The 25,939-nt window shown below is 46.7% G+C and overlaps 1 protein-coding gene across 1 annotated transcript in view; it reads left to right on the top strand.

The window, feature by feature from the left end:
• The first annotated feature begins 2,389 nt into the window (after nucleotides 1-2,389).
• Nlrp1 (NLR family pyrin domain containing 1) overlaps nucleotides 2,390-25,939 on the top strand; it is a 39,302-nt gene continuing 15,752 nt past the window's right edge. Inside the window, exons 1-8 of the mRNA XM_076871390.1 lie at nucleotides 2,390-2,672; nucleotides 3,591-3,752; nucleotides 5,287-5,487; nucleotides 9,954-11,574; nucleotides 13,511-13,681; nucleotides 19,341-19,511; nucleotides 22,222-22,392; nucleotides 24,503-24,592. Coding sequence (XP_076727505.1) covers nucleotides 2,390-2,672; nucleotides 3,591-3,752; nucleotides 5,287-5,487; nucleotides 9,954-11,574; nucleotides 13,511-13,681; nucleotides 19,341-19,511; nucleotides 22,222-22,392; nucleotides 24,503-24,592 — 2,870 coding nt within the window. The remainder of the gene's footprint in view (nucleotides 2,673-3,590; nucleotides 3,753-5,286; nucleotides 5,488-9,953; nucleotides 11,575-13,510; nucleotides 13,682-19,340; nucleotides 19,512-22,221; nucleotides 22,393-24,502; nucleotides 24,593-25,939) is intronic.

Genomic DNA, 25,939 nt, shown 5'->3' with positions numbered 1-25,939 from the left:
GTGGCCAGAGTAAATAGCTGCTTAGAAGGATGAAAAAGGAAAGAAGTCAAAAAGACATTCAGGATCCGTAAGCGTTTATTGTGATGATATTGTGAGCCAGGCGATGATTTAGGTGTAGAGAATATAAGAGTCCATAAAACAAGTGAAATCCTGTCTTCCAAAAGTTAACATTCTATTTGCAGGTGAGGATGACATAAAGTCTATAATGTCAGGTGGTGTCAATGGAAAATAAAGCAGGGTGAAGGGTATTAGAGGGAAGGAGTGATGCTTTATAGTACAGGTAGCAAGAGTCTGGATAGCTGGGGGAAGTCATTCCAAGAGAATGAACAGCCAGTGCAAAGGCCCGGGGGTGAGAATGTTTTTGGTGTGTTCAAAGACTAGGAAGGAGGCCAAGAGGACCCCCAGCAGAATGAGAGAGGGAAAGGGAGTCGGATATCATCCAGAGAGACCACAGGGCTGGATTACAGCATCTTGTGAGCCACTGGGAAGACTTTGGCTCTTACTCATAGTGAGATGGATAATTCTGACTGCTGGGCTAAGAAGACAGCAAAAGAGCAGCATCAGCACCATGGAGAAGAATTTGGAAGCTAGAGAAGCGATCCTGATAAAAGAGATGCTGGCTGGACCAGCAGTCTCAATAGGCAGGGGCAAGAAGACTTGGGATCTCTCTAAATGATGTCAGCACAAGTTGCTAGATTGGATGTGAGGTTTGAGAGACAGAAGTCGAGGAAGACCCAATGTTTGGGGCACCAGCAGTTATTTACTGAAACAAAGAGCATGTGATCCAGGCAGGCTGCAGGGGAAAAAGGAAGTGATCTGATTGAGAGCTCAGATCCAGGATGTTTGAAGAATGCCTGCTGAACTGGAGGCTCTTGGCAAACTTATGATGTCCCACTTAATATAAAAAAAAAACAGACTGAGGCTCAAAGAAATGAATGAGCCACTCAGGGAGCCAGTGGCCAAGCAAGCCACGGGCTGAAGCTCCTGAAGCCTGGGCTCCTCCAGCTCAGGGCAAGTTCAAAGCATCTTCTGAAACTCCTGGTGTTATTTATTTCACAATAGCAAATGAGTTGGGCAATGTCATTCTCCAACCTAGAGTCCCCAAACTCTGCCACTTTGACAAAAGAGGAAGAACATCTATTTCTGATTCCCCCAGTGCCTGGCTTCATGACGATAAGGCAGGGACTGTTCCGCTTTCGGGTGGAGATGTTTGCTAGCTGAGAGCTGGGCAGCCTCCACAGCCCCCTCGATCTGGAATCTATCTATTCCCAGATAATATAGAGATAGATAGAAAGATAAATAGATAGATAGATAGATAGATAGATGATAGATGTCAGGATGAGCAAGTGGGCTCAGGAAGCCCCCAAACCATGAGAGGCTGGAAAGATGCTTCCTGGACAACTCTAACATTTTCCACTAAGGAGCTCGCCCTGGCAGATTTAGGGGGACCCCACCTACCCTGAGTGCCAGGGTGCACATCCCCAGCCCCTGCCTGGAGAGTCTGCATCCTAGCCCTGCAGACAGGCTCTGGGTGATGGGTGACAGGGTGCAATATGCACCTGCACACAGCATGTGTCTGTCCTGGATATAGATAGGCCTGTCCAGGCCCCTCCTCTTCCCTGACCACACCCCTCAGAGGTTTCCTCTGGGTGACTTGTCCTTCCTGCTGTGGCCAGCTCTGGGTTGTTCTCAACTAGGAGATGTCCCAACCAGGAGCATTCTGGAGAGACTTGCAAATGGGTCTGAGCTCAGTCCTGGGCTCTGAACCCACCACTTGCATGGCATCTGCCCCCCTCCAGCCCTGAGCTCAGTCCTGGGCTCTGAGCCCACCACTTGTATGGCCTCTGCCCCACCTCCACCTCACCCCCTCTCAGTGCTGTGTCTCAAGGGTTGATTCCAGGAGTCCAGATCCCAGGAGAAGGAAGAATCTGGGGAACCCAGAATAGTAAGTGTCAGTCACACCCTCATCTCCCCATCCCTCCATCCTCCCACCCCTCCCTCCTCCCATTCCTCCTCCCCATCACCTTTCCTGACCAGCCCTGGGCCCTGCCCCCGCACCTCCATGGACTCTGACTTCTTCCAGTATCTTCCAGTCCCCTTGGGTCTCCTCCCTCCTGTGGTTCTCCTACCACTCCTCTCCCCTCTCTCCTCCCGATATCATCTATATTGGCAGATGCCCTCAGTTTACAAAACTGAGTCCCAAATGCTGAATCAGAGTTTGCCAGGCTAAGAGACATGATCCCCATGAGAGTTGTGCATTGAGAGACGTGCATTGGCCAAGGCAAAGGAAGATCACTCTTCTCTACCTGCCTGATGCCCTTCACCACCCACTCACTTACCCACTGCTCCCCCCATGAATATCCCCAAGGCTCTCCTGCCTGGGGCAGAGATGGCCAGAGGGACCCAGGACCAGCTGGCTCATTACCTGGAGCTACTGCCGAAAGAGGAGCTGAAGGAATTCCAGCTTCGGCTATCCAACAAAACACTCTTTGGGTGTTCTTCTGGTGTGACACCAGCTCAACCAGAGAAGGCAAGTGGCACGGAGGTGGCCTCACAGCTGGTGGCTCAGTATGGGGAGCAGCGAGCCTGGGACCTGGCCTTCCATACCTGGGAACACATGGGCCTGAGTCTGCTGTGTGCCCAGGCCCAGGCAAAGACGACCTTGACTTCAAGTGAGTAGAAAAAGACCCTACCCCAGTCCCACTGGGACTACCACCACTGAACCCTCCCACCAAGCCACCTCTGGGTGGGTGACTTGGGACTGCCCAAAGGAGCATTCAGGCGCCAGACTAGGCTAGAGCTGGAAGGCTTGCTGGGGGGCTCTTGCTAGACCCCTTGCCCTATACCCTCTTCTGTTCCAGTGCATTTCTATCCCCATGTGTTCCTCACAGTGCCTGGAGGGCTGATGGCGGGGGTAGACTGGCATTCAGAAGGGTACAGAAAGGAGTGGGCATGGGTTTAAAGCCCAGCTCCCCAAGAAGCCCTTACCAGAGCATTGTAGTTATGAACATGACTGGGAGATAGGCAGAGGCAGGCTCCTGTCACAGCACTGCCACCCTGGACAAGTCACTTTACTACTCTGCTTCTGTTTCTCCATGAGAGAGTAAGAGCCTGTCTCCTTGGCCTGTGTGGGAGTTAAAAGAGATAACCCATGTGAAACTGTTAGTAGACTCTAATATACAGTAAGTGCTCCATAAATGCAAGCTCTTGCTATTGATGCTGCTGCTGCTATTATCACTATTGGCAACCCGGAGAGGCAGGTGCTGGCAGCCTCACGTGGGAGAGCTAACGCTCAGAGGGGAATGTTAACTTACCCAAAGAAGCAACATCAGAACCAGGAAAGGTAGGCAAATTCCCTGAGCCCCAGATCAGGACTTTTTGCCCAGTGGTGTCTGTGAGGATATCATTCTCTGGATGAGCCTGTTGGGGCGGTGGGGGAGGTTGTGAGGGCCTCAGTGGGCTCATGGGTTTCTCCTGACCTCACTTGGTTAAGAAATGGGACCTGATTAATATGAAGAACCCCAGGCTCAGTCTGGCTTCTGTTCCTGCCCCTCGAACAAGCCCTCAACCTCTCTGTCTCTTTCCCATAGGCAACTCTTCCTTAATCATCAGCTCCCCAAATACACCCGCCATGGAGTCCCCCAGCTGGCCCACCTCCACAGAAGTGCTGAAGTTCTGGAATTTTCCTTGCACCGGGTCCACCCGGGAATCAAAGAGAATTTTTCCTGTAACACCTAGCCACATCCAGAAAGGTGAGTTAAGAGCCCTGCCTGGGACTGGGGTGGGGCAGTGAGTCAGCCAGTCGGTCCCTATTGGACCTTCATGGGGACCTGGGGGGCCTACTATAGAGGAAAGATGAAAGACCCAGGATAGGGGTGGTGAGAGCAATATGGCTGGAAGCAATGGTCCTTCAAGGACCTCTCAGTGCTGAGACTGCTCCCCTTTCCGTTTGACAGATGGGGAAACTGGGACCCACGTGCATCAGTCCTGTGTGGCATGGTCCTTGACCATGCAGAGCTCATCCCATAATCTTGGTGGGCCCTGAAGATCCACAGGGTCAGGGTAGCCCAGAAGTTCAAAAGAGGCCTCTGTTCTCCAGATGCAAACACACACACACACACACACACACACACACACATGCATGCATGCACGCACACACATATCTACTTGCACAAAATCTGAGCATGAGGCTGGGCTCATTCCTCATCCCCAGCCAGTTCCCTTTCCTAACTTCTCTTATTTTATTCTCTACCGTTTTGGTCACCAGGGTTCAAACCTCAGCTACACCCTTGCCTCTTCCTCTCCTATCCCAACAATCAAAATGGCCACCCTCTTGACAGTACAGAAGAGCTAGAGAGAACAGCCCGCCTGTTCAAGCTCACAAGCACTTAGGGGCAGAGCCAGGGCTAGAATCCAGAGCAATCCATGCCTGGGGAAGTTATTTCCTTCTCCACCCTGCCACTGCTTTGTGGAAGTCCTAGGTTTGCCCCAATTTCCTTCCCCTTCCTCTGTGCCCACTCTCGCTCTTCTGCTCCCAAGTCCTGGCATGGGTGGCTACAGGCTCCAACTCCATTACCCTCAGTTTTCATTCTGACTTCACCCACTCGTGGTGTGATGTGGAACAAGTCTTTCCACCCTCATCTGAGACTTTATACTACTTAATTTTAGCTCCTTGTCCCACCTCCAACTCCACAGGGTAGAATTAAGCTACACACACACACACACATACACACACACACACACATGCACGCACACACATATCTACTTGCACAAAATCTGAGCAAACACTCTACTTTGATATGATAAGAGGGGCTAGACTGCTCACATGTCTCCCCCAACAAAGATCCCCCACTATTTATGCCTCCCAAGAGCACTCTCCTCTTTCCCATGTCCAATACAGTACCAGACTGCTCTTCCGCTCTCTATCACTTTGAACAATTCAACTCTACCTCCAATTTGCATGGCCTGAGTTCTCAGTGTCTGGCAAAACTGTGCACTGCAGTAAAGAGGATCCACCCTGCCCAGGAAGCTGCCGAGTAACTATGGTTACTTGAAATAGGGAGTTTGGCCCCTCAAGTGGTTCATCAAAATCTTGCAAACTTAAACACACTATATGCCCACCAAAGTGCTTCAGACCAGCCGTAAGAAAATAAAACTCTCCATCTACCTTGATGTGGCTTTAACAATAAGATCTTAATAACTAGTCCGCAAGATCATTGTGAGAGTCAAAGTGCATTTTCAGTAGCTAGTCATTTCTCTTCTGTCATCCCCCATCCCCCCATCCAGGAAATGCTCCCTTGTTCCTCCACCGAGCTCCTTCAAGCTCCACAGACCAGGAGTCTCCAAGCCAAGAGTCACCCAATGCCCCCACATCCACAGTGCTAGGGGGCTGGGAACCTCCACCTCAAACCAATACAGAACCAAGGCATCAGGGAGCTCCTGAGACTGAGAGGCTTCTGGCTGAAACATCTGGAAACTATTACGGAGGTGAGGCCTTGCCGAGCTTCTGGGGCATGGCAGGGGTACAAAGGCATGCACAAAATCAGATCCCTGGGGGCCAAGTTAACAGGCTGAGCAGAGGACCTGGAGAACCTCTGAATCCACTCCCTAGAACCCCTGACACTGCAGTCACCACTAGATCAAGGCTTTGCTTCTAGGAAGCCGCTAAAAATGAGGATGTGGGTGCATTCTCCAGCACACGAAACATACTCCACTGGCCTGGGGTCAGGTAAGCTGGATCTGATGTCCACAGAGCTTCTCACCAATCCCCTGCTGGAAGTGGTCTAGAGAAAGTCACGTGCCTGCAAGTGCTGGCTAGACACCCCACTCCACGTGTGCCAGTGCTTCAATTATACATTCTATTTAAATTTCACAACCACTGTTATGGTCCCATCTTGCAAATGAGAAAACTGAGGCTGAAAAAAGTAAAGTCTCACAATGAGGGGCAAAGCTGGAATTCAGCCTTCCTTCTCCCCAACACCACAGTCCACACCTTTAACCCCTATGTCCTACTCCCTCTGCTGTGTAGGCAATGAGGATAGTCACTTCAAAGCCACAGCCACACTGGCTTCCGGTGTTATGGTCTTAACCCATGCTAGGGGATGCTCCCTTTGTATCTGAGAGATGTTGAGTGAAAAGGAATCCTTCTACACACAACTGGGAGTTAATTTACAGAATTCATGGGCCGAAAATGTGGCCTAGGCTCAATGTGTGTCAACTGATTTAATTAGTCACACCACTTCCCATTCACAAAAGGAAAGAAGGAAGAAAGAAGGGAGAGAAGAAATGAGGAAAGGCAGAAATATAGGAAGGAGTCGAGGCATCGTACCAATGCAATATTACTACAATGCAATAATGATAAAAAAATTTTAAAAAGCAAGTATGAAAACCATGAAGGCAAATTAGTTGCTATAATTAAAGGTTCCATCGGTTCTGAGCATCCTGGCAAGCAGGGCAAAAAGAGCAATATAATGGGTTACATAATAGCTATTATCAATAAGAAGAGAAAAGACCCACTCAAGGGAACCGGAATCAAATTCCCTCCACAGCTAACCCATTTCCTCAAGTTTTCCCTGATTCTAAATTCTAAAGAAATTCTTCAAGGGTGGAAGTTGAACAGTTTCATAACAAGTACAAAAATCACACAGCAGGCTTTCTAATTGATCAAGAACAAAGGCAAAAAAAAAAATCTGCCTGTGTAAAGGAAATGATAAACAATATTTTAAACTCTGTGGGTCTTTGCCACAGCTACTCAAACCGGCCATCACAGCCTTAAGGCAACCATAGACGATACACCAGCAAACTGTCATGATTGTGTTCCAATAACACTATATTTATGGACACTAAATTTTGAATATCATATAATTGTCACAACATGAAATGATATTCATCTTTTGATTTTTTTTTCAACCATTTGAAAACGTAACAGTCACTCTCAGCTTGCAATTTGTACAAAAACAGGTGGCTGGCTGGGACTGGCAAAAACAGGCCAAATCCAGCCAGCGTCCTGGTTTTTGTGGATTTGGATGGAGCTGACCAACACCTACCTGGTCAGGGGCGTAACATTAAAATGAAACTCATTCAAGGTAGAGGATTTTTTTAAGTATTACTTAATTCAAGAAAGAAAATATTTTTTTTTAAGTGTGACTTGATTCAAGAGGACAGTCCATGGTCCATGGTCACAGATCTATGAAAACTAGGAGGTTTTGGAAAAAGTGACATCAGAAGAGTAAAGTCCTCTCTTGGCATCTCAAGAGGCACAGCCTGAGCAGAGTGGGCGGTGGCCCCAGGTAACAATTGGCAGTGACCTATTGTTCCTAGAAGGTATTCACATTGCTAGAAATGTTCTCACAAGAGACAATAAAGGCAGACCCATAGATTGTGATTTCAAAGGTGAGTTGGACCCTGAAGCTGCAGTCTCACAAAGAATAACAATATGAATTGACTCCACACTCCCTATTCTCCCCAGATTTTCTTCATCTCGCCTGAAAGGCAGGACAGGTAGTAACCTTGACCTCCAGATATAGCCCACCAGGTGTCCTGGGGTAAACTGGTCTTCACCATCCCAGATGAACCATCGGGATCATGTTTAAAATTCATCTAGGGGGGAAAGCGAGAGGCATTCAAAATGTTAGGAAGAGAAATATGGGGAGAGATTATAACAATTGCTCCATTCAGAATCTGACTTAATTTGGAGCCTGAGGACCCTCTGTGGGGAACGATCTCTTACATGATGAACTCAGCTTCTCACTGTTCACTAGGCATCTTTTCATCTTTCACAGGTTGGTTCCCTTAGAAGCAGGTCCTGAGATGAGTTGTGTGTGCAGGTAGTTTATTGGGGAGGTGATTCCCAAGAGGCACTTGGAGTGAAAAAGGAAGTGAGTCTGGGGAAGAGGAATCCCAGCAAAGGTGCACCATGGAGCAGGCTACCCCTATGAGCATCTGTCTTAGTTCATTTTCTGTTGCTACAACAAAGTAACTGAGACCACGTACTTTATAAAGAGAAGGGGTTTACTTATCTCCTGCCAGTTCTGGATGCCAAGAGTCCTAAATCAGATGACCGCATCTGCTTAGCTTCTGTTGAGGATCTTGTGCTGCTCCATGTGTGGCGAGAGGGATAAGGGGCAGAAGAGCAAGCAGGAGGCTGCAGAAGAGAGGAAAGGGAGTCCAATTCCCTCCACAGCTAACTCATTTGCTCAAGAAATGCATGAATCCCTTCATGAGAGCTCCTCCCCCATGACCTAAATGCCTCCCATTAGGCCCCACCTCCCAGCACCACTACATCAGCAACCAAATTTCAGTGAGTTTGAGGGGAAACAAATGACATCCAAACCACAGCAGCAACTGAGGTTCAATGCCGCAGTCTGGCTGGGCACAATTCAGGAGCCACTTGTCAAAAGAAACAAACTTTATTTTTAGAACCACACATGCCAAACAAAACAACTCCTCAGGAAAAACCCTCAGAGCCCAACTGCCATCACCGGCTTCCCACAAGCCTCTCCATGGCTCTGTTCTTTGCCCATTTCAGAATGTGTCACTGATTGTGAGCCAAGTCTGAAATCCTGGGACTTGTCCTTACTGACTGACTGCTTTTGAGGAGCTGAAAGCTTTTCTGTTTTGGTTTTTTTCCTTGGGGGTTAAAGGAGGGGAGCGCTACTTTATCTCTAGAGGCAGTTCTTGATATAGTGTTTCACTAGCCACATGATTAGCTGGAAAATAACCTTCCTGTCCCTTTCCTATGCTGCCATACCACCAGTCTTCATTATCTTTGAAAAACACTCGGATAATGTCTCCGCGATGGATGGTTAGTTCATCTGATCGGCTCACTGTATAGTTCCTTCACATCCTTCAGGATCCTTCCAATCTAATACCATTGCACTTCTATGGGGATTAGTCGCCACTCCTAGGCCTCGAAGCGTTTGAGTGGCTTGTTGTAATGGCCAATGTTTTGGCCATTCTTGATGAGAGATGATGCTAAGGTCTGCACCTGTATCCAGTAGCCCATTAAATTCATGTCCTTGAATATTTAGTTTTAGCATGGGGCGAGAATCTAAATTTAAAGACAGCATAGCCCAATCCACACCTGTGGAGCCTAATCCCTTGGAACCTCTTTCTACAGTACGACTGGAAAATTTATCATGCAGGCTGGGTATTATTAGTAACTGTGCTATTCTATCTCCTGGTGAAATTACTGATATACCCCTTGGAGAACTGGCTATAATTTTTATTTCACCTTCATATGCTGCTGAGGATGTCTGGGAGACAATGTAGAACATTCCTCAGAGTTGCCTGTCCTGAGTGCAGAGGACCCCATCTGTTGTCAACTAATGCTCTCTCTAGAACATTAGCTTTGCAGTCTTTCTGGCACACTCCACCTGTGGGCCATGAGAGAGCCCTCAGACAATCACAGGTGCTTAATGAAGGATATGATTGGCAGGTCCTGCAATGATGGGTGTTGAAAAGATGCCATTCAGGAGACAACAGCATCTGCTCCATTATCCATGAGCTCCACTCCTCCTACAAGGGGATACCACAATGCCCAACTTACAGATGAGAAAACTGAGGCTCAGTGCAGCTCATGGCCCAAGTCCTAGGCTTAATGAGGGCAGACAGTTGTGTCTGTCGGTTCACTCTTTATTCCCAGCTCCTAGAGTAGTGCCTGGCATTTGGAAAGCCCTGGATAAATATTTGAATGAATATATATATATATATATATATATATATATATATATATATATATATATACAGAGAGTATGACTTGGTAAAGATTTGAACTAAAATCTTCTACTCCAAAGTCCTTGTTCCTTCTATGTCACCTGCCAGAACCCACCATTATCTGCAGTTAATGTGCTATGTGGCTCAGAGTAGGTACCTAAGTCCATTCAGTTGTTAAATGAATAAATGATCAACTCTGTTCTGTACCATTAGTTCCCATCTTTTCCTCCCTTATTTAGGAATCAGAGAAAGATATCAAAACCAGAGAAGAGAAAAGCTCCGCCACGCACAATCCTGGAAAAATGACAATATGCACCAAAAATTCACACAGCTACTACTTCTACAAAAACCTCATCCCAGAGGCCAGGATCCCCTGGCCAGGAAAAGCTGGCATCGTGATGTAGTGGAGGAGCAAGGACATTTGATTGAGATCCGTGAATTATTTGGCCCAGGCCCAGGTTTCCAGAAAGAACCTCATATTGTCATACTGCATGGGGCTCCTGGAATTGGAAAGTCAACACTGGCCAGGCAGGTGAAGGGAGCCTGGGAAGAAGGCCAGCTGTACAGAGACCGCTTCCAGCACATCTTCTACTTCAGCTGCAGAGAGCTGGCCCAATGCAAGTTGGTGAGTCTGGCTGAGCTCATCTCAGAAGATGGGACAGCCTCTACAGCGCCCATCAGGCGGATCCTGTCTCAGCCACAGCAATTGCTCTTCATCCTGGATGGTATCGATGAGCCAAAATGGGTCTTGGAGAATCAGAGTCCTGAGCTCTGTGTGCACTGGAGCCAGTCACAGCCTGTGCATGCACTCCTGGGCGGTTTGTTGGGGAAAGCCATACTCCCTGAGGCCTCCTTGCTGGTCACATCTCGGACCACAGATCTGCAGAAACTCATTCCTTCTTTGAAGCAACCACGTTGGGTAGAAGTCCTGGGCTTCTCTGAGTCTGGCAGGAAAGAATATTTCTACAAATATTTCAAAACAGATGAAAGCCAAGCAAACAGAGCCTTTACTATGCTGGAATCAAACCCTGAGCTCTTGACGTTGTGTCTCATGCCCTTGGTGTCCTGGATGGTCTGCACTTACCTGAAGGGGAACATGGAGTTGGGGAAAGTACTCCCACCCACCATTCAGACCCTCACAAGCCTGTGTATGCACTACCTTTTCCAGGCCTTTCCAGATCCACACCTAGGGACACAGCTCAAGGACTTCTGCTCTTTGGCTGCTGAAGGCCTCTGGCAAAGAAAGACTGTGTTCAGTGCAGGCGACCTCAGGAAGCACGAGTTAAATGAAACCATCATCACCATTTTCTTGAAGAGGGGTGTTCTCCGCAAGGGCCCTGACTCCCTGACCTATAGCTTCATTCATCTCTGTTTCCAGGAGTTCTTTGCAGCGATGTCCTACGCCTTGAGGGATAAGGAGGAAAGAAGCCAAAGTCCTGATGGCCTTGGAGGTATGGAAGAGCTGCTAGATGTGTATGGAAGGAACAACCTCTTTGGGGCACCAACCGTGCGCTTCCTGTTCGGCCTCTTAAGTGATCACTGGTCAAGAGCAACGGAGAAATCCTTCACCTTCCAGTTGTCTCCGGAAAGGAAATGGGAGCTGCTGCAATGGGTGGAGGCCAAATCCCCACCAGGACAGCCACACTCTCTGGAGTTTCTCCATTGTTTGTATGAGACTCAGGATGAGGAATTCCTAATGCAGGCCATGGACAGTTTCCAAAGAACAAGGATGTATGTCCAGACAGACATGGAGCTTCTGGTGTTCATTTTCTGCATTAAATTCTGCAGTCATGTGAAGAGGCTTCAGCTGAATGAGGGCCCACAGAAGGGACAAGGATGGAGACCCCCTGGAGTTGTTCTGTGAGTATCCTGACCTCTCCTCTCATCAGCTCCCACACACTTCCTGAGCACTGGAGACACTCACGCTCAGCCCCAGTGGCCAAAGGATGATGTCACCATGATTTCTAACTGCCCCATCCAACCACCCTTCTCTTCCTACTTAAGATCCTCTGCATGACTGGGCACAGTGATGCATGCCTGTAATCCCAGTGGCTCAGGAGGTTGAAGCAGGAGGATAGCAGGTTCAAAGCCAGCCTCTGCAACTTAGTGAGGCTCTGTCTCAAGGGCTGGGGATGTGGCTCAGTGGTAAAGCACCCTGAGTTTAATCCCTCAGTACAAAAAAAAAAAAAAAAAAAAAAAAACTTCTGCATGATTGACCATGGGATGGGGCCCTGCCTTGTTCCACCTCTCCTCTTGCTTCTGTGAAAACCACCCATTTTCTCTGCTGAACACATTTCCACCTTCATGCTGACCTTCCCATTGCCTCTACCTTCTCCAAGAATCAAGCAATCCACCTGCCTCTGCTCCTCTCTCTCTCTCTTGATATGCTGTCTCTCCAAGAAATGATAAATTTCTCTTTCAACTGCTTCAAGCACACCTCCCTCTCCCTTCCCATGACAATGACATTGGCCCTGAGATCTTCCCCCCATCTCTTCAGGGGAAAGATGAGTTAAGACTGGACTATGGTGGGTGGAAGAGTTACTGGAGTGTGGTGATAGAGATATCTGGCAAGAACACAGAAATGTCACTCTGAAACATGGAATAGGGCTTGAGCAGTTGAAGCCCTGTGCTTCAGTAAGCTTTTGCATCTCTGTGACCCAAACACCCAACAAGTACAAGTTAGAGGAGGAAAAGTTTACTTATGGCTCATGATTTCAGAGGTCTCAGTCCATAGATGGCCAACTCCATTGCTCTGGGCTTAAGGTGAACAACACATTATGGGGGAAGGGCCCAGGGGAGGAAAGCTTCTGAACTCAAGACAGGGTCAGGAAGCAAAGAGAGGGAGGGGAAAGAGGTCACAGGGAAGGTGGACCTTTCTAGGGCACAACCCCAGTGACCTACCTCCTCCAGTCATGCCCCACCTGCCTATAGTTACCACCTAGTCTATTGGACTGATAAGACTACAGCTCTCACAATTCAATCATTTCACCTCTGAATATTCCTGCATTAACAGGAGTTTTGGAGGGACAGCTCATATCCAACCAAAACACCCCAGAAGCAAGTGAGATCTTTAAAGTATTGGGTGAAAATGGAGAAAGTACATGGGTGGAAGTCAAATAAGGCAGAGTCTACTCTAACACTCATGTGAAACTCATCATCCTCTCCCATATGGGTTGCAAATATTCTCTCCTAGGACATTCCCTTTGCCATCTCTTTCCTGTGGAACTTCACCAAGGTCTTGCTGTCCTTAGAAAGTACAGGGGCCCATGAAAACCAACATGGAGAGTAGTATATCTAATCATATCCAACATCCCATCACAAAATCATCCTCAAACCGTCTCTCCTGGACTCTGTTCCCATTTCCTTTCTAGCCACTGGGTCTCCAAAATTCTGTGCCAAAGACAGGTATGTCTTTCTTCATGGATGGGAGGAAGGCTGTCCAAATTTCCAAGCTCCTCCTCTATGTCAGGGGCTATGCTGAGTCCTACAGATAAAAAGAGATACCAACTATCTGCCCCTGCACTCAGGGAACTCCCAGGCTCAGACAGAAACAGATGGAGAGGATGAGCACATCGGTATACTATTGGTAAGGGTTGTAGAATGAGGTACCACACAGAGGAGGGCACCTAACCAGGTTGGCAGGAGCAGGTGGAAACGTGGGTCAGTCCTGGCAATGGCACTCCCCATTGAGGCCTGGTGCTCAGGAGGACAGAACCCCTCCCTGTTGTGCAGTGCTGTGCACCTAGACTCTGCACATCTGGGTCACGTCTCCCCTGTTCCTCTCTGTCTCCCTCAGGTCCAGATGGGTCCCCATCACCGACAACAGCTGGCAGGTTCTCTTCTCTACTCTCAGGGTCAGTGGAGGCCTGAGGGAGCTGGACCTTAGTGGAAATTCGCTAAGTCACTCTGCAGTGCAGAATCTTCGTAAGACCCTGAGACAACCTCTGTGCTACCTGCAGACCTTGAGGTAAGTCTGGCCTGGGGTGTCCAATGAAGCAGTGAGGGGTGCGAGATTGGGAGGCAAAGGCTGAGTCTTAGGATGAGAGACTCGTCTTTGTATTTATCACATACCCATTGATCCCCTCTGACCGTGCACTGTGACAAACGCCTGTGCTACTATGGGAAACGCATGCACACAAAATCTTTTCCCGCAGTTTGTGAGAGACTGGCATTAAAGACCACAGCTAACAGACAAGTGACAACAGGCCCAGATAAAGGCTCTAATGGAGAAAACTTCCTTGAGGAAGTATCTGGAAGAAAATCTAAAAAACACAGAGGATTTGACTAAGTGAAACCGGAGGGAAAATATCCCAGGCAGAGGGAATAGTATTTCTCTCCCACCTCTCCATGGAACCTCCATTCTACTTTTTTTGTGTATTTTTTTTTTTTCTTTTTAACCAACAAGTGAGATCATGCAGTGTTCTTCTATTCTGGCTTATGTCACTCTTGGGGTTCATTTTGACATCATTATATAAGCATGGAATGTAATTTGCTCCAATTCAGTCCCCAGTGCTTCCCATTTACCCTTCCCTTTTACTTCTCTCCTTCCTTCCCCTGCTCCCTTTCCTCTATACTATTGATCTTTATTCTATCTATTTATAATCTGTTTGGGGGAGTACCAGAGATTGAACTCAGGGGCGCTCAACCGCTGAGCCACATCCCCAGCCCTATTTTGTATTTTATTTAGAGACAGGGTCTCACTGAGTTTCTTAGGGCCTTGCTAAGTTGTTGAGACTGGCTTTGAACTTGTGATCCTCCTGCTTCAGCCTCCCAAGCCCCTGGGATTATAGGCATGCACCACCACACCAAGCTATGTATTTTAAATAAGTGCATTACGGATATACATAAAGGTGAAATTCACTATGGTATATTCATATATGTATTTAGGAATGTTTGGTCAGATTCATTCCACCACTCCTCCCTTTTCCTGTCCCTCTTCCCTCCCCATCAATCCCTGTCCTCTACCTCACAAATTTCTCTTCCTATTTTCATGGCATTCTCTCCTCCTTTATTCCCCCTTACTTTGATCTAACTGCCACAAATGAGAGAAAACATTCGACCCTTAACTTTCTGGGTCTGGCTTGTTTCGCTTAGCATGATGTTCTCCAGTTCCATCCATTCACCAGCAAATGACATAATTTCGTTCTTCTTTATGGCTGAGTAAAACTCCATTATGTATATGTACCATATTTTCTTTATCCATTCATCTCTTGATGGGCACCTAGGCTGGTTCCATAGCTTGACTATTATGAATTACACTGTCGTAAACACTGATGTGGCTACGTCCCTATAATATGCTGACTTTAGATCTTTTGGATATATACCAAAGGATGGGATAGCTGAGTCATATTGTGGTTTCATTTGCAGGTTTTTTTTTTTTTTGAGAAATATATACTGCTTTCCAGAGTATTTATACTAATACTCAGTCCAACCAACAATACATAAGTGTACCTTCCTCCCACACATTACCCAACATTTATTATTATCTGTATTCTTGATAATTGCCATTCTGACTGGAGTGAGATGAAATATCAATGCACTTTTTATTTGCATTTCCCTGATTTCTAGAGATATTGTACATTTTTTCATATATTTGTTGGCCATTTGTGTTTCTTCTTTTAAAAATTTATCTATTTAGTTCTTTAGCCCATTTATTAATTGGATGATTTGGTGAGGGTTTTATGGTGGTTGTTGTGGTTGGTGTTGTTGTTTGGTATAAAAGTTTTTGAGTTCTTCATATATTCTGGATATTAATCCCCTAGCTAAGGAGCAGGTAGCAAAGATCTTCTCCCATTCTTGGAGGTTCTGTCTGCACCCTCTTGTTTCCTCTGCTATGCAGAAGCTGGTTAATTTGATGCCATCCCACTTGATTCTTGGTTTTCTTTCTTGCACTTTAGAAGTGATGTTACGGAAGTCAATGCCTGTGCCAATACGTTGGAGTGTTAAGCCTGCATTTTTTTTTTCTAGCAGTTGCAGTTTCTTGTCTAATTCCCTGATTCACTTTGAGTTGGCTTTTGAGCAGCATGAGAGATAGGGATCAAGTTTCATTCTCCTACATATGGATATCCATTTTTCCCAGCATCATTTGTTAACAGGCTATCTTTTCTCCAACATATGTTTTCCACACCTTTGTTGAGTGTCAGATGACTATATGTATATGGATTTCTCTCTGTGTGTTCTCTACTCTATTCCGTTGGTCTTCATGTCTTTTTTGGCACCAATACCATGCTGTTTTGGTTACTATAGCTCTCTGGTATAATTTGAGGTTCAATATTGTGATGCCTCCAGCATCACTATCCTTGCTCAGAATTGCTTTAACTATTCTGGGTCGAATTGCTTTAGCTATTCTTCCAGATGAATTTTTTTTCTGGTTTTGTAAAGAATATCATTGGTATTTTAATAGGATTTGCATTGAATCTGATAATGCTTTTGTTGACAAAAGTATCAGACTTTTAGTATGACAATTTTGATAATATTAATTCTGCCCATCCAAGAAGAACATGGGAGTTCTTTTCATATTCTAAGGTACTCTTCAGCTTCTTTCTTCGTATTCTGTAGTTTTCATTATAGAGGTCTTTGACCTTCTTGGTTAGATTTATTCCCAGGTATTTTCTAAGATTATTGGGAATGGGATATAGTTTTCCTAATTTCTTTTTCAGCTGATTCATTATCGCAGTTGAGGAAAGCAATATATTTATGTATACATCTCTTGTATCTGCTGCTTTGCTAAATTTGTTTATCAACTCTACAAGTCTTCTGGTAGAATTTTTTGAGGGTTTTTTGTTTGCTTTTTGGAACAAGGGATTGAACCCAGAGGTGTTTAACCACTGAGTCACAACCCCAGCCCTTTTTATATTTTCATTAGAAAAAAGGGTCTCACTGAGTTGCTTAAGGACTCACTAAGTTGCTGAGGCTAGCTTTGAACTCATGATCCTCCTGCCTCAGCTTCCCTAGCCACTGAAATTACAGGTGTGTGCCACTGCACACAGCCTTTTTTGGTTCTTCTAAATATAGGATTATGTCATTTATGTCACTTTTGGATTTTTCTTGAAATACATTGAATGGGCTAGAGTCAAGAATTCTGAGATTTTTCTTTAATGCACTTTCATGTAAAGTGCATTACATAAGAGCATATTACATAAACATAGGAGAAGTTGTAAGAGAAGAGGATGGAGAACTCAGAGATCTAGAAAGAGCAAAGCCAGAAGGAGGGCAGAAGGACATAGGATCAAAGACACCTGAAGGAGGAGCCTTGGGCTTCTCTGGAACAAAGGGACAGAGACAGACTGTGTGGAAACATGGCAGCTGAGGAAGAGAGGTTGAGGGACACTGAGGGTTTCAGGTCCCACAGCAGCATCCTTTAAACACTGCCAGGCACTGTCCTAAACACACAGCACACACTATCTTCTCAGATCTTTATAACCACCTTGCACAGTAGAGTTAGCAAATCCATGTTATAGGTAAGTAGTGAAACTCAAACAGAATAAAATCTGCCCATAGTCTTCTACTGATGACTGACAAAGTGAGACCTAAACCAATGTCTCTCTGGCTCCAGAGCCCTTATACAGTCCACTCTTTCACCCCTAGCCAGATAACCTCAGCCTCTTCAATGAAGCCTGAGGCCTGATGTCCTTGGTGGTCTGGGGAGAGGTTGAGATTTGAAGAAGGAGAATCCCTGCAGATGAAGAGGACCACAAAAGTGGCTCCTTGAGATCCCACCCACAACTTATGTGCACACAGCCCACCAAATGCCAGGTTTCCCCTCCCAGCAGTCACCAGACCCATGTACCTTGTCCCAGAGTGGGCGCAAAACTCAAGCCAGAGAGCATGTATGTGCCCATGGTTCTACTACCCAATCCACAGCAGATGGGAGAACCCCACCACCACCACCAGGGTATTGCCAGGATGCATGCAGTATCCAGATCATTAGTGGGTGAGTCTTGTTCTCACCAAATTACCAAATGAGCCATGGTTCTAAGTGCACCACCCTTATCCTCCCCATTCCTGATCCAGTCCCACACTGGAGACAGTGGACAACAGTGGTCACTGGGTTGAGGAAAAGGCTAGCTGATACCCTGTGACACCAGGAGGCAAGGAAGTAGGAAGCCAAGAACTCTTCTAGCTCAGGGAAGGAGAGAACTGACTTGAGATAAGAGCATATATAAGCCAAGATTCTGTTATCCCATCAAGCTTTGCTTCCAAAACATAAATTCAAAGATAAGCATATTTTAAAATCCACCAAGAATTAAACCCCAATCATGGGCCCTCCTAAGCACTTGGCACTATGTGACAAGTACACTTAGTTGTGGACCTGAGAAGTTGACCCTGTCTCCTCTCTCATCTGCTTTCTCAGTAAGTGGCAGTAGCTTCAACTCCATATCCAACCCTGGTCCCAAAATCTAAAGAGTCACTAAGTGTCATCTAGTCTCCCAGAAACATCTCCCCATAGCCTTGACTCTGACCCAGGTGCTCATTCTCCCATCATACCACCAGCTTCTTGCATTGCCCCACCTATCACCCTCCACTGGCTGTCAGGGATCTTTCCAAAGTAATACAAAAATCACAACTGTCCTCAAGAACTTTCACAGGCTCATCAGTGCCCACTGAATAAAGTCCAAACATCTTATAATGACAGTCGAGACTTACCACTATCTTGGTATCCTCAAACTTAATCTGTATGCCAACGTGATTAAACAACAAATGTACTGTGATTTCACATCCACCCTGCCATCCAGGAGTGCCCCCCACAACCACCCTCACCTTAGGGAGCCACCCATTCCAGGCACACCTTCATCCTCCTTCTTTTCTCAATCACTCATTTCTCTGCCTTCAGTGACCTTGACTTATCCCTTTTTTGATGCTATTCTGTGCATTCATCTACAGCCTTAAGAAATGCACTAACCCAGGGGTGGGAGTGCATTTCACTGGGTTGAGGAAAATGGACAAAAATGGACAAAACACATGGATTTTATATTATGAAGAGGAAGGAACACAAAGTCAAATAGCAAATAAAATGCATTGTGTGTGATAAGGGCTGTAGAAAAAGCAAAGCAGAATAAAGTTGTGGGGAGTCTGGGGGTGCATGTATAATCTTGAATAGGCAGAGTGGTGAGCAAGACTTCATCAATGAATAGGCAGAGTGGTGAGCAAGACTTCATCAAGGTGACTTACCATTGAGCAAAGACCTGAAGCTTGTAAAGGAATGAATCATGAGGTACTGGTTTGTTCCAGATTACTCCAGGCAGAAGAAGGAGCAGATGCAAAGGCTCTGGTGTATTTAAGAAACAGGGAGAAGTTTAGAAACAATGGAGCTAAAAGAGATGGGGACAGAGATGACAAAGATCCAGATCATCAGGATGGATCCTGGTGACCAGGATAAGAACCTTGAATTTTACTCTGAGTAAAAGCACTGTAGAGTTCTGATCAAAAACTGACCTATTGCTATTTGTTTCTAAGTCCATCCCCACCATAGCATGTGCATTTCTGGGGACCTGAGATAAGAGGTCTTATCAGCCTCCACCTGGACCACAAGTGTGGCCCCAGTAGGTGCTCCATGGTTGTTTGTGGGTATACATTGAACCACAAGATGATAAACTTGAGGTCATGGATGTGTGTGTCTCCTGCAGGTTGGCCAGCTGTGGTCTCACCGCTGAAAGCTGCAAAGACCTTGCCATAGGGCTGAGCACCAGCGAGACCCTGACTGAGCTGGAGCTGAACTTCAACTTGCTAACAGATGCTGGAGCCCAGCACCTTTTCCAGAGGTTGAGTCAGAGGTATTGCAAGCTACAGCGATTGCGGTAAGTATTCCTCTTTGAGAGATATTGCCTGGTGAGGGTGGACATGGGGACAGTGGAGAAAGAAGCTGACCATGTGGCAGATTAAGAAAAATGGCAGAGAAAGGGGGGACCTGCTTCGTGGGATGTGGAGGAGCTTGCAGAAACTCAATGTTCTGTGAAGGCTCAGGAGGATGCTCACCCACACCTGGGCTGAGGTGGGGTGGCGGGTGACCTCAGGGCTCCACATGCAACAAGAGAAGCCAAGTCCCAGTGTACGAGCCCTTCTCAAACACCTATCTTAGTCACCTTTGCTATTGTCCCATTGGTAAAAGAAGATCTCCTGATATCCAAGCCCAGATTCTAGGGGAGGAAAAAAAGACTCTAGTTCTTGATGGAAGGACACTACCATGGGGCACAGGTGCAAGGTGGGCACCAGGAGAGAACTTATGTGGCCAGTTCACAATCTACTACAAAGGATGATGGTAATAGCACAAGAGTGGATTGCTCATGTCTCCCTAGTCTCTCTGGAGCCCCCCCCCCACCAATGCACAAAATCACACACACACATGCACTCAGGTCTCACAGTTGCCATCAGGTCTCCTTTTGGCTTCTGCCTGAGCCCCAAGAGATGTTTGTTCACATCTCTGGTCCTACTTGCATTTGACCTTCCCAAGGACAAATCTTCTGCTTCACGGTGCTGTTGCCTGTTCTGCTACTCAATAATCCTGAGCAAAGAGGTAGATGGGATGGGAGGATGGAAAGGGGAGCCACTGGGGTCTCCTTCTAACACCAGGGATCACCCATCCCTAGAAGGCTAGGGTAATATTTTATCCTTACTACATCTACAAAAGACAAAATGGGTCAAAGGTTAAATTATTTTTATAAGGCTGCATAAGTGGGAAGCAGTAGCACTGGGTTTTGAATCTGGGTCTGACATCAAAGCCTGGTGGTCCACTTTCCAAGTGCCCCCTCTTCACCAAGACCCTTTAAGGACTAAGTGACATGCTACCAGGTTGGTTTGCAAATAAGTCCTGAGTGTTCTGCTGTGAGCAGAGCAGATCGAGTTGTGGAAGCCGAGGGCAGCAGAAGTTGAACTAAGACACCAAGAGCAGAGGAGCTCTAGACAGCAATTACCTAAAGAAAGCCTATATATACATATTGCACATGCACAGTCTCTTCCTGTAGAAAAGGTCCCAAATGCTCTTCTGAACCTTGACTCATCATTAAAAGCAGATCTTAGAGATGGTCCCACATCAGTACATATAGTTGCTTCATTCTTTTTAATGGCAGCACAGAATTTCACTACCCAAATTCACCATTAGTTTTTTAATCACTTCCTTAGGCATCTGGGTTATCGCTAATCTTTATCACCATAAACAGAGCTGCGATTAATATCCTCCTCTATGTATCCTGAGACACAGTGTATAATCTGTAGACTAAACTCTGAGAATTTCTGGGTAAAGACTATATGTACTGCTAATTTTGCCTTCTAAAAAGGATGTACTAATTAAGGGGAACATTGTTGAAGCTAAGCACAGTGGCACACATCTGTAATCCCAGCGACTCAGGAGGCTGAAGCTGGAGGATCACAAGTTCAAAGCCAGCCTCAACAACTTAGCAAGACCCTAATCAACATAGTGAGACTTTGTCTCTAAATAAAAAATGAAAAAGATCTGGGAATGTGGCTCAGCAATTAAGCACCCCTGGGTTCAATCCCTGGTATCAAATAGCTGGGGATGGGTATTGTTTACCAAAATTAAATAGGACACATAAGCCTCAATTCCAAGCACCCAGCACCAGCCCCTTCTCAGTGAATGTCTATAGCTACCCCACTTCTACAAGGGGGAAAGGGGGCTTTATTTGGAAAAACAGAGTAAAACCATCCTTCCACTCCATCCTTGCTTCTCCTAGATGAGCCATTCCATCCTCTCCCTATGAAGAAGATGGCCATGAACAGTAAGAATCAGGTTTTCCCGGACATCATGGAATATGAGCCCTTCTTCAGGCCCAGAAGCAGCAGACCAATGGATCTCTATGTCCGTTCCATTTGACCTGCAGCTCAACTATAAGAGATACAGAGTTATCCACACAGATAAGACAAGGCATTAGAGCTTAGCACTGCTCAGAGCAGCATGCAGCATGTCAGACATGGCTCTGGCTTGGGCCAGCATATGTACCCAATATTTACCCATATGTACTGGAGAATACAGGAAAGGCCCTCGATTCCAGTAGAACCTATCATATCCCCCTCAACTTCTGTTCATATATTAGAAACTCAGTAGTTTTTCTCCTAGACTGTGGATCCCCTTAATATTGAAACCCACCAGAGCATCCTGTGTCCACTGACTTTGAGTATTTGGCCAAGCCAATGTGGTTAACAACTAAACCCAGACACACCAATGGGACGTTGAGTAAATTGTTCATACAAGGTGGATACAGTGCATGGGCAGATTTCATGTGACTCCCACAGGAGCATAAAAGGGAGGTGGGCCTGCATCCTGAATGACTCCTGGATTGCAAATTAAATTTAATAATTTAATGATTAATTTTCCTGAAAGGAAAATTAAAACCTCCCAGATTACCACAAGTCAGGAAGGTCTTTATGTTCCTTTAACGTCACTTGGGAACACCACAGGGCCACAATAATTAGAAAAAAAGACCAGACCCCAGTTACCCAAAGGAATGAGTCCTCAGGACAATGACCAGTGGTCCGTGTGCATCTCTCCGGCAGACTGGTCAGCTGTGGCCTCACTTCCAGCTGCTGCCAGGACCTGGCCTCTGCACTCAGCGTCAGCCCCAGACTGTTGGAGCTAGACCTGCAACAGAATGACCTGGGCGACCATGGAGTGAGGCTGCTCTACAAGGGGCTCAAGCATCCAGCCTGCCAACTCACACTCCTGTGGTAAGAGCCCTGTGGGTCCTTTCTGGTCAGGGACAGGGGTAGAGGTGGGGTGCTGAGAGATGGGACAAGGGAAGGAAAATGAATAAATGCATAGCCCAGGTGGCCTGGGCTCCTTGTCATCTGTGCCACTCATACTGTGTGAGTTGGACAAGTCATTATCTCACCTAAAACTTGGTTTCTTTATCTATGTAATGGAAATATCATGCCCACCTTTTGGGTTATAATGAACTGCATATAAAAACAAAGATGGTACCAGGAAGAGAATTGAGCATGATCACATGATAATTATTGGAGAGACTGCATGTTCTAAGGGTCTCTCCCATGTTCACCTCATTCCAGGGTAGTACTTCATCCATTATTTACTCATACACCAATGCCTGGCAGGCTTCCCATGTGTCAGGCACTGCCCAGGCCCTAGGGATACAATAATGAGCAAACAGAAATGTACGCTCCCAAAGCGTACACTCCAATGGTAAAGAGAGTGTCATTGACCACCTGTCAAGACACCAATGTGTATTTACAAGCTCTGTTGAGTGCTATGAGGTACAAGTATGGAGTATTAAGAGAGTACAATGCTGGGAGAGGGTGGAGTTGAATTGAAGGGCCAGGGAGGGCTTCTCTGAGACCTGAAGGAGAAATAGGAGTTGACTGGGCCAAAAAAGAGCAAAGGCACAGTATGAGGAAAGGCTCTGGAACAAAAAGGGACTTGAGCCCTGGAGGGAGGGCCAGGCAGGCCCTACGTAGCTGAAATGAAGTGAGTCCCAGCCCTATAAGGTCATGCAAGCCAGCAAAGTCCCCATCCTGCAGCCGTGGAGATACCTGCCCTTCTCCAAGAAGCCACCACCACACTTTCCACCATTTCCTCTTTCTTCTACCTCTCTGAACACAGCCCCTAGACCATTTCTAGCAGAACACTTCTCCACAGCTCCCTGCCAGGGCCATGTGCTCAGAGAACATGGTTTAGAGGTTTAGAGCCACCTGGTTCTATCTGGCTCTCAGGAGGGGTCCAGAAAGCCTGTACCTTCAGGCTTTCTTCAGCCAGGCCTTCTGCCTTGACTCCCAAACCTAAAGGAGTAGTTGGGCAAGATAATGAGAATGAAGAACTTACATTCAGGATCTCCTGTGGTTAAAACTGGCCATTTACAACCAGGGGAACTCTACCCTGGGGGCTAGTGCCTTGGTTCCCCACAGAGCTCTTTCAGAAGTCTCTCCAGAGCTGATGCTGTGGGTAGATCTGGATTCAGATCTTGCTCCCTGAAATTCTGAGATGGCTTCTGCATCCTCCCTCTTGGAGCCCAGGGCGTGGTGAACAGGGACAAGCTTCACTTCAAGAGCTCCATCTTCTTCCCCCCAAAAACAGCTCAACATCAGTAACGGTGACAATGCATAGTCTTTTGCAGATGTAGGCTCTTTTCACCCTGCCTCACGATGAGCAAAGCAGGAGTGACCAATCCCAGGTTGTAGATTGAGGACACAGAGGCCCAGAGAAGAGAGTAACTACCTCAAATACAACAGAAACCCCAGGACTCTGTCCTTCCAACCTCTGGGAAGGAAACCCAAGACCTAGGCCCTAGGTAGTCACTCTGAATAGCCATTCTGTGGTGGACACTGTGAAATGTAGCCCAGAGTCCCTTCAGGAATGAAGACGTATCCCTCCACCACTGGAGATGCAGATGGCAGCTGGCGACAGGGATGTCCTGGGCCAATGAGCGCCACCTCACCCAAGAACATCCCCTTCCTGGGATAGCCTACATCCAATGACTGACCCATGTTGGAGTGTAAACTCCCAGTCCCTCATTCCAGTTCCAAAGTATCATTTCATCCTGGCTTCAGAAACCCCCGTGAGCTAGCCAAGGCTGCCATTTAGACTATATCACAGCAGTTTCCACCCCTGCCCAGTTCTGCTGCCCTCCCTCCCCTTGTCCTGGTGTTGGCCCAAGAACACTCCCTAATAAACCCCCTCACGCTACCTCCAACTCAGAGCCTGATTCCCAGGGAACCTGTGGCAGATTCCTTTAGCAGGTGGTAGAACCCAGGAGCTGGGTCTTTGAGGAACTTAGGATCACATGGAGAATCCCAGAAGAATCAGACCCCGCCCCTGTGCTTGCAGGCTGGACTACATCCCTTTGAGTGACCAGGTGAGGGAGGAGCTGAAGGCCCTGGAAGAAGAGATACCCAGGCTGCTCATCTCCAGCAGATGGTAAGGGGTGGACCAGGTCTCCCTCTGACCCACCCAGGCCACAGGGCTGAACCCTTGCCCCCCAGGTCCAGAACTAAGAGGTGGACAAAGGGTCTTGGGGTGGTGGGAAAGACAAACAGATAAGGAATGGCCACTGAGACTGGAGATTTGGATCAGTGAAAACAATGACCATAAGGGGGAGACAAAGACAAAGATACCGAGAAACCTTTGGAGGAAAGACCACCATCACATCTCCCCTATCACCACCACCATCACCACCCCCACCCCCTCCCCACCACCACCCCACCACCCACCCACACTGTACCCATCCCCTGGACTTGACTGAGCACCTCAGAGCAAGAGAGTCCATCCTCCACCCCAGGGAATGCACTGTAGCCCCCATGTTCTCTTAGTTTGGCACATTTCAGCACCTAACTGTGAAATCCTTCTGTCCTCAAGTTCCTGGAGGCTGTGTGCCTCACCATTAACGGAAAGAAAAGGGCTCCTAGGCTTAAGCCACAGAGTCATCCATTCATCAGAAGAACATGAGGCACTGTTTGGGGGTCTGAGGACACAAAAGTAAACGAGACACAGTCCAACCTCCAGGAGCTCAGTCTATCACTGGAAGGGGTGAGGGAGGTCCTGGACAGGAGGTCCTGGACCTCAACTCAGAATAATGAGGTCCTTGACATACATCAGAAAAAAAAGAATTTTAATGTGTCAGAGAGGCACAAGAAGAGATTTGTTCATGAAAGCAAGGAGTACATATTCAAGACAGAATGTGGGCTATCTTAAGTGAGAAAACACTTTGGGGATCTTGTGTTCTTAAAAAAAAAAAAAGCAAACTTTGTAAGGGATGGACTTGGGAAGGTTTGGGGAGATGACTTTTTTTTATGGTAGTCTGGCTGTTCTCAGGATCTTTGACATTGTCTGCATTATCTGATCAATAGATAATGTTTGGAACATTCCCTATGTTACAGATTACTTAAAATATCACATCTCCCTTTCCTCCATCTGTTCTAAAAGTACATGGCACATTTTCCTGAGTGAATTTCCAGTAACACTAAGATTGTGAATAAAGATTTGGAGATTTCTCAGAAATTTGGGAGTGACAGGCCTCAGGGGGAAAAAAAAAAATGGTTTGGGAAGTAACAGGCCTGGGAGGGATCCTGGCCTAGGATGTGAAAGTGTGAGGAACTTTAGCACAAGGCTTTCAGATTAAAGTGAAAGTCCCCTTTTGCTTTCTATATTTCATGTCTTCTATCTCTTGACTCTTTTGTATCTCTTATGTCTTCTATTCTATCTCAAGTCCAATAGAGAGACAGGTACAAGTCCTGCCACAAGCCTGTGTAATTGCACCTGGGGTTG

Source organism: Callospermophilus lateralis, chromosome 11 (assembly GCF_048772815.1).
Source record: "Callospermophilus lateralis isolate mCalLat2 chromosome 11, mCalLat2.hap1, whole genome shotgun sequence".
In the NCBI taxonomy this organism is placed as follows: domain Eukaryota; kingdom Metazoa; phylum Chordata; class Mammalia; order Rodentia; family Sciuridae; genus Callospermophilus; species Callospermophilus lateralis.
This window is presented reverse-complemented; position numbering and strand designations above follow the sequence as displayed.